This window comes from Saccostrea cucullata, unplaced genomic scaffold, assembly GCF_032062105.1.
Source record: "Saccostrea cucullata isolate Sc308-1 unplaced genomic scaffold, CSIRO_AGI_Scuc_v1 ctg5088, whole genome shotgun sequence".
Classification (NCBI taxonomy): domain Eukaryota; kingdom Metazoa; phylum Mollusca; class Bivalvia; order Ostreida; family Ostreidae; genus Saccostrea; species Saccostrea cuccullata.
This window is the reverse complement of record NW_026940059.1, coordinates 15,184-29,685: the sequence shown is the minus strand read 5'-3', so window position 1 is coordinate 29,685 and position 14,502 is coordinate 15,184. Positions and strand designations below refer to the sequence as shown.

General features: G+C 31.9%; 1 protein-coding gene across 1 annotated transcript; it reads right to left on the bottom strand.

The window, feature by feature from the left end:
* Positions 1 to 12,727: 12,727 nt before the first annotated feature.
* Positions 12,728 to 14,010, bottom strand: LOC134254685 (complement C1q-like protein 4). Its single transcript, XM_062737224.1, has 2 exons — positions 13,830 to 14,010; positions 12,728 to 13,156 (listed from the first exon to the last, which is right to left on the bottom strand). The coding sequence occupies exons 1-2, from the start codon at positions 14,008 to 14,010 to the stop codon at positions 12,744 to 12,746; spliced, it is 594 nt and encodes a 197-aa protein (XP_062593208.1). The 3' UTR covers positions 12,728 to 12,743.
* Positions 14,011 to 14,502: the final 492 nt, after the last annotated feature.

The following is a 14,502-nucleotide window of genomic DNA, read 5'->3' as shown; positions in this document are numbered from 1 at the left end:
ATTTTCAAATTGTTTTTCAGTGATTATTTTTTTTTTATTACGGTACAGATTACTTACCCATTAGACAGATTACGTGATGTAGCACTCGAAAAATGACGATTATTTCATAAATGGTGAACATCATCTGAAACCAATGAATTTATGATTAGTTATAAGAAAATTTTTATAATAAAGGCATTAAATATTTTTTTGCTTACCTGACCCGAAGGCTCAAGTGAGCTTTTCTGATCATATTTTGTCCGTTGTCCGTCTGTCCGTCCGTCAGTCTGTCCGTTTGTAAACTTTTCACATTTTCGACTTCTCTTCAAGAACCACTGGGTCAATTTTAAACAACCTTGGTACAAATCATCCTTGGGTAAAAGGAAATGTAAATTGTAAAAATGAAGGGCAAAGTCCCTTCACAAGGAGAGAAAAGGATGGGGTCTTCTTCGCAAGAACCACCTGGCCAGAAAAGCTGAAACTTATGTGGAAACACCCTGTGGAAATGTAGATGCTAAATTGTTCAAATCATGACCCCCGGGGGTTGGGCGGGGCCACAATGGGGAATCAAAGTTTTACATAGAAATATATAGGAAAAATCTTTGAAAATCTTCTTCTCAAGAACCACTGCACTAGAAATGTTGAAACTTATGTGAAAGCATCCTGGGGTAGTGTAGATTCTACACGGTTTTGTTAAGGCAGCACATAGATCAGAATTCGGCGAATTAACACTTTTTTCATAATTATGCAACACTAATGAGTCGGAAAAGTCAAGGCTAAAACTTTTACTATAATTATGTATTCTATAGACTTCAATGGAACTCATACTACAGGAGGCACTTCACCATGACGTCTATAATTAGAAAATATGCCTTAATGAAAAAGTGAAAAGTTTAACACTACCCCGGGGATAATTAGTTCCAATTTATATTAATAGTTATGTTAAAACATCTCTGTACCATGAAAAGTGTTGCTAGAATCCCACTGTCCTCTTATAGAAATAATTATTCAACAATTTCGGACGAAACCTTCCCAAAATTTTTACATTTTGTTCATAACGCCGAAAAATATGCATCAATTCCCGTAAACCATACGATTCTAGCAGCACTTTCCAAAAACAAAAGAATAAGAACTTTAGATAAAAACAAAAATTAAGTTTCAAGGTATGGGGCGTAGTGTTGAACTTTTGCATCTTTTTTGTTACGAACGACAGAGGAAAGGCTGATCGGCAAGTAAACACCCTCCCTGCTTTAATTTTACGAAGAAATTGCAGAATTATATTACCATACCTTATTCATACGCTTTATTCCAACATGAATCACACATCATATTCATTCTAAATGCTTTTAAACTCCGATTTCTTGTGTTTGTTTACATCAATTTTCGTTACTTTTCACTTTCATTCTGCTACTGCATGATCAACAGTTATGATGTCACGGGTTTGGTGTGTAACCCCTGTGATAATTACAGAGGCCAAGGAACGACAAAATCCCGTTGATTTTATTCCTCTGCATATTTTGGTTCATTTTTACGACCTCAAATCAATCTTAGATATTGATTTTAAGAAATTGTTATCTCTACATCTCACGTCATATAGCTTATGACGTCATAGCATATAGGCAAGTAGAATATTTGGTTGTAACCTTAACCTACCTGCGTAAATTGTTCAAATCATGACCCCTGGGAGTTGGGCGGGGCCACAATGTGGAATTAAAGTTTTACAAATAATTATATAGGAAAAATCTTTGAAAATCTTCTCAAGAACCACTAGGCCAGAAAAGCTGAAACTTATGTGGAAACACCCTGTGGAAATATAGATGCTAAATTGTTCAAATCATGACCCCCTGGGGTTGGGCGGGGCCACAACGGGGAATCAAAGTTTTACATAGAGATATATAGGAAAAATCTTAGAAATCTTTTTCTCAAGTACCACTGAGCCAAAAAAGCTAAAACTTATGTTGAAGCATCCTGGGGTAGTGTAGATTTCAAATTGTCTAAATTATGATCAGTGGGTGAGGATGGGGTCACAATATGTATTACAAGGATGAAATCTAGTAAAGAACAGAATGGTCAAAGCTTCTCAGGTGAGTGATGTGGCCCATGGGCCTATTGTTTTACTTTGTTCTGGTACAAATGTAGTATGACAACCATTTTTTTTCTAAACTGGTAATGATTAAAGATTTCAAAAACTTTTAACACCATCTGAAACCAATGAGTTTATGATTAGTTATAAGAAAATATTTATTATAAAGCTATTAAATGTTTTTTTTTTACTTTGTTTTTTAGTAAATGTAGTGTGACCACCGTTTATTTTTTTATTTTTTATTTTTTCTAAACTTGTAATGATTAAAGAAAAACAGACTTCAACAACGTTCCAAAGTTTTCACTATCTTAACATGAGTAAATCAAAGATCCAAACATTTTACTGTAACAAATCAAAGTTCCAAAGTTTCTTTCTTTGGTACTATAGTTAACTATAGTAAGGTTTAGTTTGATATAGTATTTTTTATAGGAGATCTGTCCAATCATCCAAATAAGCCAAACATAAATATAAGTTAATAAATATATTTTCCATGAAAAAAAAACACCTGGGTATATTGAGGGAGCATACTGAGAGAAATTCGTCAAATTTACATCTGACGTATTTTGTAATAAATTATGTTAATAAATTGGAAAAGACATAGATAAAACCTTGCCAACATTATCCATTCTGTAGACTGCAACGAAACTTACACTATAAGAAGCGCTCGACCACAACGTCATCATATAACATCTATAAATAGAAAACTATACCCTTATTAAAAAGTGAAATCTTCAACACTACCTTGGGGATATTTAATTTCTATTTATTATTATAGTTATGTAAACAAGAGGTACTCTGAGCAATGAGCTCAATAGCAAATTTTAGTTTCGCCGCCTTGGAAAATATTTCCTCCCTCGGGGAACCATTAATTTGCTATTTCCTTCGTACCCATTCCATAACTGTATACTATATACTCTCTCGCTTTTCAAGTGGGGATATATAAATGTTCTGTATTATTAAAAGTGCTGCTAGAATCCAACTCTCCCATCACAGAAATATCTACATGTATTCATTATCAAAATTTCTACATTGCACACACGGCTTGATGGTAATTTTAACATAAAAATATTTAAAATCAACAAAAAAAATAATTATACTTACCATTACTGCAGAGTTAGTCCACGATGCTGAACAAAGAAAACCACTCAGTACAAAAAGAACATTACAGAAAATAAAACAAGTAGTTATGCTAGCCTGAATGCATGTTGTCATCAGAGCTTTTCTGTAGACAGATTTTGGTTATGGTTAGTTAAACAGAATGTATATAAAACAGAATGTAGTAAAACAGAATGTACATAGCGAATTAATATCAGATATGTAGCATTAATCGATATGCACTTTATCCGCTTTTTTCTAGAACTACACACATTTCAGTATCTGGCTTCTGAGCACAATATATTATTAAAATTATATCATGATAAATGGTCGGTTAATACCAAAGAGCAGATTTCAAAGCATTAATTTATTTTCAGACTATGTAACCCCCCAAAATATCACTAACCCAGGGTCCTGAAATTAACCATTTTAGAAGAGGCAGCTTTCTTCATTATAAATATGTACTTAGATCAATGGCATAACACCAAGGAATAAAGCATATGGAGATAACGAACGGTATTAAAATATCAAAGTCCATAAAACATGAAGTAGGAAAAGATGTTCCTGCATTTTCACTATACATGTGTAATCATGATCGTGTATTAACTCACTCTATTGATATTGTATTTAGTCATAAAATTAACTTAACTTTGTATACTCTTCATATATATGTTGTGGAATTCACATTGAAGTCCAGATTAGACCTAGTGTAGTCCGTTCTCAGGTTTTTAAAAATAGCAAGTGGAAAAGTAATTAAAAATACCGATAAAAATATCTCTGAATCCACAAAATTATGTAAATTTGTCCAAAGTATTTCATTAAAGTTAAGGATAAAAGTTAATCATATTATACAGGGAAAAATGTCAAATCTCCAATAGTTTTGCAGAAAAGCGAAATGGAACATCAGCAATGCATTTTCTAAATGCAAAATGATCAACAAATATATTTTAGGTTAAAAAAAGATATGTATCGAGGCATTCAAAAAAAATATCATGATTTCTATACTTAAGTTGGTTTTTTTGTCTTCTATTTCCGTCATGAAATTTATAATACATAGTGTAAAAGGCTTTTACTATCATTGCAAGACACCACAAATCATTTCTAATTTCATACCATGCTAATAAGCATTGGTATCTTATGCTGGATTCAAGAACATCTTATTTCTCTAAAACTGTATTTTTTTTTCCTATTATAGGGTATAAATGTCAACTTTTATAAGACCTTTTCTAAGACTTCCAAAAACCTTAATTCTTTTAAAGATGAATAAAATGAAAATAATTACATGAAAAAAAATCATTTTTAAGCTTCATTTCGATGCATTTCAAATTAAACATTAATTTTTGGAGTTATCCTTCCTGGCTGAGGATCGGATATTCTAAACCTAAATTATTCTAACCTTAATAAAACAAAACATTTAATTACTAAATACGGTTTCAAATTCAGCGAAAATAAATACATGTAACGGCCCAATAATATGATATAATGCAAACACAAGCTTTTGAACAAAAATCTTACTTTTCCACGAATCTTCCGAAAGGACTGACAAGGCCTCTACATGAAGAAGGATATTGAGATAACGAACAGTATTCAATCTCAAAGTCCATAAACTGTACAAAATAGGAGCAGAGCAAACACGGAACTGTTTGTTATCTCACAATGTTTTATTCTAAGAATAAAGTTCAATATCATTGTCAGAGAAAAAATCTCTTATGAAAAGATGTCATATTTATAAAGGGATTTTATAGGTATAAAAAGAACTTTTGGTAAAGACAATGTATGTAGACTGAAAAAAATATACTTCAATTTCGACTTATAATTGTGATGTTCTGTTATAATTAGTCAGACATAGCAATGCCTTGAAGAAGGATCTTCTTTCAAAAATCGATACAAAACTTAAACAAATGTAGCCTTTTAAATAAGGAAATTGCCAAATTATTTTATTGGTAAAAAAAAAAATACACAATAAACGGATTAATTTAATTGATCTCTAGTCTCTCAGTATTTCAGAAGACAAGAGAAGAAACTTGTGGCGATTTTGTCAATCTCTGTAAAACAAAATAATATAACAAATGAAGCCCTTGAATTCGGTAAATCTATAGATATATTGACTTCACTTATTCCATTTTTACAAATATTTAATTAAGGTCTTTCTAATGATCATAAAAAAAAACTAAACATCAGTTGACAGTTGTCGAGATACATGACAGATTTAAAGCTCCAACCCTTAATTATGTAAACATGCTCCATGTCATGTTTTTGTTTAAATAATTATTTAAATAGCTTTATATACTGTCATAAATGTGTTCGCTCAGAGCAGATAATTCAATAAAGAAGTTAATTTTTAATACGATTAGACAGTTTCTAGCGATTTACAGAGTACATGTATCATTTTGTTATAAATAGGATACAGTGCAAGCCTTGTTTACATTATGAATAACTTTAAGTTCTGTATCTCGTTTGTTTATCAACAAATGATGCTTAAATATTTGCTGATCAATAGATCATGCATTAGTAAGGAAGTGTAAACATTAAAATTGGTTTTACAAATTCAGTTGAAATTGTGTCCCATGTTCCTTTAACAGTACGTATAATGAAAATTTGTCAAAAAGATGTTGCCCAAAAGAAAGAGAAATAGCATGATGATCAGGGATCAACAAAATCATGATCTAGTACTAAGTAAGAAATCTCAGTGAATGTATTCGCTCGCCATCATTTGCCATTATCACACATTTATTGTTAAATGGGAGTTTTAATCATGGACTTGATTTTAACATATAAATATTTGAAGCTGTACATACATTTATAGCAACAACAAAACGTTTTATATAAACACTGTCATATGCATATAGAGATTTTTTAAAGAAATATTTCCAATACCGGTACATGTACTACTTTGTATTGTTGCCTGTCCCCCATGTAATTTGTCCCTTTTCAGTTTTTTTGTTCATTTCTGTATTTTTCTCTTTTAAACATTCTTTAATATCATATTTACAGTAATTTTTTTTCTGTTACTTTGTTCATTTTTGTTTCTGTTTTTCTTCTTTTGTACACTCTCTTATTATTATTTTTTGATACCTTGGCCTTGCTGTAGAAAGAGGACTAAAATACGCTGAGCCTGCTGTCAAATTCCACTCACATTAACATCAGTGAATAGAATATTGTTTAATTTAAATTAACCATTATAACAGTGTAAAATAAATTTAAAAAAATTCATACTTGAATTACTATTAGTAAAACCACTACGATGGCCCCTCGTAGTGTTTAGTTGATTTTTTTTTAACCTTTTAGTATACACGTCTACCTTACCATTAAATTTAAGGAAGTACAATGTTATATATCAATAATATTTAATGGAATATTCTCTTATTTAGTTGGTTTTTCAGTTACGTTATTTTCAGTAATCAACTATAACAAAGTGAATAGCCAAGAGAAATAACAATACTTTATAAAAAATTAAAATGACAAAGCCCTTCCAAACACTGGAAAACTTGCCACGTGGTTTAAATTTTCAAATATCAGGTAAAATACCATATTCATTACAATTTTGTATCCTCTTTCCCTACTAAAAGCCCAGGAACAGAGAAGATTTTAAAAGAAACAACGCATTGGGAAGTTACCTTAAAATATGATAATCGCAACTATGAATTGAAAATATAACATCATCTTATTCTTGATTATATATTAAAAGTACCTAAAATGGTTTTAAAAAATTGTCTCTCACTAATTGTTTAGTATCATTTTCAATTATAAAAGTTGATCACATATAATCATTTCAGTGTATGTGGTCTATTGATGTATAAAATGAAAGAAAATCATATCTTATAAAAATTGAAATTATAATGTAGACGTTTTTATTAAAGAAAATAGAAATAATAAGACATAAAGGAATCACAAAAGTAGAGAAGTCGAAATATTGAGGTTAAATAAAATTACCTTACCTCCTCAATTCACCAATTTTGAAGGATGAAATCATCGACTTGGTTTGCCACTAGATCTACATGTACCATGTACAAATCAGCGAGGACTGAAACGTTCGAGTCTTGTTCCTCTCTTGAGAAACATTGTATGCTGTGTGCCATAAAGCCTCAGGTAGATGGACCTTGGAGTTTGGCCTACTTTAAAAATACAAGATTGATCATTATTTTTTAAGGGTTTAGACTAGGGCATTCACACTTCATAAATTTAATCCTTGTGACAAGACCTTTCAATTGATATCAAAAACCTTGACCTTTTGACCATGACCTTGGAGTTTGACCTACTTTTGACAAACTTTAACCTTGCCCATAACTTTTGAACAATAGGAGCTAGATATTTATATTTCAAATGTGTAATCCTTGTGACAAAACCTTTCATTGGATATCAAGAATCTTGACCCTTTGACCTTGACTTGAGAGTTTGATCTTTTTTTTTCAAACTTTAACCTTGGCCATAACTTTTGAACGGTAAGGACCAGCGCTTTCATACTTCCCATACGTAATCTTTGAGACAAGGCCTTTCTTTAGAACTCAACAACCTTGACAATTTGACCTTGACCCCGAGTTTTCCTATATTATAAAATGTTAACCTTAGTCATTACCCTGGAACAGGTGTAGCTAGCGTTTTATATTTCGCATTTCTTGTAAAATGGCCTTACTTGGTACCAACCTATTTGATCTGCATTTCAGAAAGCTTAACCTTCTCTATGTTGCCATACGGGGGCATCAGTGTTTCACAAACACATCTTGTTTATTTTATGTAAACGTGTCTTGCAGGAATTTAATTACTTTATGTTCAACATAATTATAAATTACAGGGAGATCCTTCATCAAAATTTTTCTACCTTGGATTTGACATTTTTATGTACCATGAGCATGATCTATTTCTACATATAAAATGTATAACGCCATGACCATTATCTAACAAGGAAGGTTTTTTCATAGCTTATGTCTCCACGATAGAAAAAAAATAGGGAAAACACTATTATTACAATTTCCGGATAGACTTATTCTGACTTTGCTAAAATGTTTGTTAGAACTAGTTATATTGAAAAAAAAATGATCTATTGATTGTTCTTTAACCCGTTCGAGAATTTTTCAGTCATCTAGAAATGTCACAATATACCGGTAATCGCGGAATCCAACTGCAGGTCTTGGCCTGGTACAGTGCACATGTACCTAGGAGCACCAAGCAGTGAAGATTATTTATCGTGCCAATGTCTACCCTGATAAATGGATAAAAGCTACCGTACATATACAGCAAATATCAATGTATTCAGTTTTTAGTGACATAAATACTCCTTCAAAACGACAGATTTACAGAATCTATAGACAACATTTTGGATTTGAAAATTATGTTAATAAGTTATCCCCTAAGTTTAAATTAGGAATAAAATATTAATAAAACTTTGTATCGGAAACCATTATTTACCATTAGAGACTGGAAGATGGAAGGTATACCACTGTTCGCTAGACTATGTACGCTTTGTTATAACAGTCAAACTGCAAGTGAATTTCATTAAATCTTAGAATATTAAACTTTAATTAATGTAAAAACTAATAACATTGTCAATTATTTAAATCTATGTTATGAAACTAATGTCAATTGCAAAGGACACATTGCTGAAAACACTTTGTACGCTTTCTTAAAAAATTCAAGCTGCAGCCAGTCCGCCTTGATAAAGTTTGTGTAATTTATAGATTATATATATAGATAGTTTTCGATAGGCCTGAAGTTAGCGAAAGTTATCTCCCGTTGGTCGCCATATTGGAGGTTGACTCGGTGATTTTCCCTGTTTGTCTTACCAAGTTTACTTTAAGAGGTTGTATCAGAAATATTTGGTGGAAAATCTTTAATAACTAATTTTTATTAAATAAAGGATGCATCCAAAAATTTATATACTTCAGAAAATTGATGATTTCTTATTCAAAATAGCAAATATAAAAATTTTAAATTGGTTGAATAATGAAGGAATATGAGCATTTGGACCTCCAGTATGGCGACTAACGGGAAATAACTCTCGCTAAACTCTGGCCTATCGAAAACTATCTATACTGTAGATTCCTTGTTTTTTACGAGTACTTGATATCGCTTATGGGCTTTTCAGCGTCAAATCGCGAAAATAATAATTTGGGAATGGACGGTTGGTCAATAGAGACGTATGAAATTTGTTTGTTCTTTATCTTCACCTTTTGTCCTTGATAAATAAAACAATCTTAAGAAAACAAGTTAATCTGCATGAAATAAACACAATTCTTTCGATGAATAACACATAACCAATGCACAAGACAATTACATGGTGTGTTGTTGTTCGTTTATAATACCCACTAGCAAGGCATTACTTCACCTCGACTAAATCAAATACTGTACCTAGATCACATATTATTTCGTAGTATCGAGATAATATAACTTAATCAATAAAATGTGCATGTACGAGGGCTGTTCGAACAGCCCTCGTACTCGTCAAAACCAGATTACTATATTTATTTCGTTGTACCGTTCTTTAATCTAAAATTAAGCAGTCAAATTTGATATGTTTCAGACGCATATAATTTAAAATAACTTGATAACATGAGGTTAGCTACACCATGAAAAATTCTTACGCAACCAAAACGTTGAACTATTCGTTAGAATTTCCCACCCACATGAAGACTTAAAGCAATATGTGCTGCATTTTTTAATGATTTTATTTAGCTGTTAGATTGTGTAATTTTGATATATATTTACTAGTAATTAAAACCTTTATGATCAATTAGACAAAAATAAAGTTCTCAACTGTTTCAGAAGAGAGACTTGTACCATCAAATATTTAGGATTATTTAAGAAATCAATATTGTACAGGACGACAATAATGTAATTTTACTTGTAACAAGGCCTACCAATAATTTTCCATTGCAAATATCAGCAACGAAAGTTTATAAATATTCTTTATCTATGTTTTTGAAAGTGTAAATAACATTTTTGCAACACATATCCGACACCAGAATTGCAGCGCATATTGCTTTCATGTCAGTTTGTTGTATAACAATGCGAGTGGTTTTTTCAATATCCTACAGAAACGGCATTTTGATGTTGTAGATGTTTAATGAAAAAGATATGGCAGGAGTCCTCAAACTTTTCGAACAACCCTGGTATTTAAGGTCAGACGACATGTTTCTCAAATGTATGTTTTTTTTGTCTTGGTATTACATAAAAATAATTCATAATTGTCAATCTTTTGTGCTTACTTAATTGTTGTTTTTAAATATAAGTTTCCCAAAAATCTATATATACATGTAGGTCATTCAAAAGAATATACATAAGGATTATGAAAGAATTTTGTCCATCTGGTATCTTGTACAAATGCCTGCTTATGTACCTTAATATTTTGCGAGGAAACCTGTTTAAGTACCTAAACCTCAATGACAAATTCTTTGGAAAAATTGTATATTTTTGAGGAACGTGCCTTTCGACCTTAAGTTGTTTTTTTTTAATTTTAAACACCAAGAGTCCGTCTCCTTGAGATTCTTTTTAGGTCAAGGGTTTTGTGAGAGTAAAACCATGGCATGAAATGGTAAAGGGGAAAGCTTATGAAATATTCTATTCAAGAACGTGGTTGACCTGTAATCAGTTTACCATTACAAGTTTTAGTACGAAAGAACGCAGGCTTGCACAGGACACATGTTTCATGGAACTTAAAGCTTTTAAGGATTTTAATTATGAAACAGAGGTCGACAGGTTTCGATTTAAATACCTGAGATATATTATAAAAATGACACCTTAATAACTAAATCTGTAAGTAACAAGACTCCTTCACCCAGGAGAACAGATCCGGGTAATCCTTTCTGCATCGGTTTTAAACGTTATAATAACATTGTGAAGTCAAAGGTCGGAAATTGATTGTGAAGACATCCACGCAAATGTTGCGTTTTGTTATAAAACATACTTACATGTTGGATGGTTATTACTCTTTTTGCTTTTTTTATAACATACAACAATTTAAGACATTTTGTACGTTTTGTAATCTTATCAGGTTTATAGGGGAATCAATTAAAACTGTTCCATTCAAAAATGTAGGGGATACTAGACTTCGAGAGCAAAATCTTCTCAGATTATAACTTTTATAATAAGATTCAAAGAGATACAAAATAATGTTTTATAGTTCCTACACGAGGAAGCATTTTCAAGGATATTCATCATTCCAACACATCAATAAAACTCTCTGGATCTGCACTGGATGCTGCATGTATTGATGATAAAAAATGTTGTGCCACAAATCTATATTCCTTTGAACTCGAAGATTTAAACAACTCTAGTGAAAGATACCGAAGAGAAAACATCAAATTATTAGTTGTTGTAGTCTATTTAAACATAGACCATGCACCGCTTAACACTGGATGAATAATCATGTTACATTGATTTGCTACATGTTGGCACAAGAAAGTCGTTGTGGAAAGGTCAATGAAGGTGAAGGTCAATTGATGTTTCCCTGTCAGTAGATTATGGTTTATACATCGTGCTAAAGGGTATATTCATAATAGATCAAGATTTAATTGACCGAGCTACTCAGGATCAGAAGAAATTCATCTGCACTATTGTCTTGGTAACAGCAACTCAGATAAGGGCTCAATTTGAAAAGAATATTGGCATGTTAGAGAGAGTACAGACCATCGGGGATCGACTACACAAATTTCACTTTCAACCCCGACGTCCTCGTGGCATTCCCTGTTTGTATGCCTAACTCAAATAGTATCTCAACATCTCAACAATGACATCACAAAATTTAAATCAGCAGGAAAAAACATTAAAACATCATTACTCACAAATTAAATTTTTGAAAAAAAAAAGCCCTATTTTTCGTGTTTTAAGAACTCCTTACATTATGTAAAAGAAATACGTTTTTTTAACTTGAAAATGACAATCAATTTATATATGAATACATAAAAAATACTTGCATATTTTAAACAATATTTATGCAAAGAGCACATGAATGATGCAATCCAATTTTTTTTCATAGGATGCTCACTCCTCCTTAGCCCATGATCCCTTTTTTCTTTTTAAGTATAGGTTTTTTTTTCTTTTCAAATTCTCATTGTAACAATGTAGTTTTGATCTTGAAAGAAACTAATATTCGTTTTTTCCATATTTCATTTATGATATAGATAATGATAAAACCCAAAGACATTCAAAGCGCAGAATTCCCTCGCGAATAGAATATTTATCAATTAAGGAACCATTTGACATCGATTGCTATTCAAAGTATTCAAAGCACTTAAACAAACTAAGACATACACAGGAAGTCGTGACCTTATCACTTCCAAGGTCGTTACAACTGTAGAAGTTCTTTCTCACACGTTAAAAGATTACAACAATGCTTTCAGTTATGTTGATTATTTATTTTTTTTATAATCAATCAATTAATTGAAAAGCCAGAGAAATGAGTATGGTAGCAACATCCTACCAGAGAATGTATACCCGAAACAGCGTCAATCTGGACGAATAACATATTTTTCAATTTATATACCATTTGACATCGATCCCTATTCAAAGTATATCACTTCCGTTATGCACTAAAACAAACGATAAAAATTGTGTTTTCACTTATCTTAATTTTTTATTTCTTAATAATTAATCAATTAATAAGAAAACCAGAGAAATGAGTATGGTAGCAGCATCCTATTAGAGAATGTGTACCGGACACAGAACCGATCCGGACGAAGACTTCGTCCCCTCTAGACAGCGTGACGACCACCACCTCTGTTCTCTTCAGATGATAGTCCTGATTTGAGTCCAGAAATAAATAACCGATTGTGCCTCCATTTCTTTTCAGATTGAGGTGCAGACTGTGGCTTCCGGGTATAGGTGGAGCTGTCGCAATCACGGAGAACATATAGCTACCATCCACTGGGGCCCGGAAAACACCAGTGACGTTGCTGTACGCATTCCCGACATTGGTAATGGTGTCATCAAACACGACGATGTGACCAGTAGCGGGGTTATTTAAAGACTTGCTGAGTTGATTCATGAAGACAATGGATTGGTACGCTACAAATAAATTTTCAAACTATTTTTTGAAGGAAATATCTGAGAGGAGACTTAAAATTTGTTATTTTCATATTTCCGAGAAAAATGATAGTTTACGGTGTTATTTGTATCACTATAACGTTTTTCATGATCAGTGGTGATACTGATGATTTTTTTTTCCAACGAATTGTGTCTTTTCTTTCCCGAACCTTCTGTGACAAGGGATAGAAAATACACTACAAAATGGATAAAAATCATACCCAACTTAAATCATGCAAATGAATTTTATCGCATCTATCACATGTTTTACACGGTCTTTTTATGTGAATTCACATTAACAAATCTTGAACTCTTTTTAAGATATGACCAGTATTTAGCGTTGTAAGAAATATAACGTTTGATAGTGACTTTTTATACTTAGTAATTCTCCGTCTATTCTAAATATCCTTGATACGATCATTCACTTAGCAGAGGGAATTATACTTTAGCAGTCAAATTCTAAATTTTATATGTATCTTTTGAAATTACCTAATACATTGGATGATTAGCGCAGGCAAAGAGGCTAGAACAATTCCTCTTTCTCCTTTATATTTTGAAAATCTTTAATTTCAAACTCAGGACATTTTTCTTGCATCTTATGCACCCCTCATTAAGCTTTTGCTAATTGTGTTTCTACTTGTAGCTCAACATTTACCTGATTTAGACTCCAGCGTTGCCACTTTCTGCTCCAAAGTGACGACCTTTGACCTCAGTTCCTGAATCTCGTTCTGGAGAACATTGTCACTCACAAGCAATCTCTCCTCAAGTGACGTCACAGTCAATATCACCGTCAACGCGTAGAACCAGAATCGTATTAAAATACTACTCGCCTTCATGCTAAGAAAGACACCAAAAGGTAATTGTTTCTATTGCTATCAGAAAAATATCATTACCGAAGTCTCTTATCAGCGTTGACCCTTTTAATAAGTAACCCCTGTTCTGAAAACGTGCATTTAAGACAGAAATTATCTGCTGTGATTTGATAAAGTTTTATTCGATGTTTATATATTTATGGGTTATTCAGCATTAAATATTTTTACAATTAACGACTATAATTGATAAAACACCAATTATTACAGTAACAGAAATATTTACAAGCTTTTTGGCTTATCATTTAAATAAAAGATTAAGCTTTCTTAGTTATGAATAAGTAATGACATAATTTCATTCGTTCAATCCAAGTTCTGTTTTAAATATTACAGACAAAAGTGTCTGTGCTTAAGAAGATAGAAACATCCATATCTCCTGCATGTTATTCAAAATTGTACCCTTCATGGTACCTCAGTCGGTGGAACATTTGCTAAGTGATCGAGAGGCCGTGAGTCTGA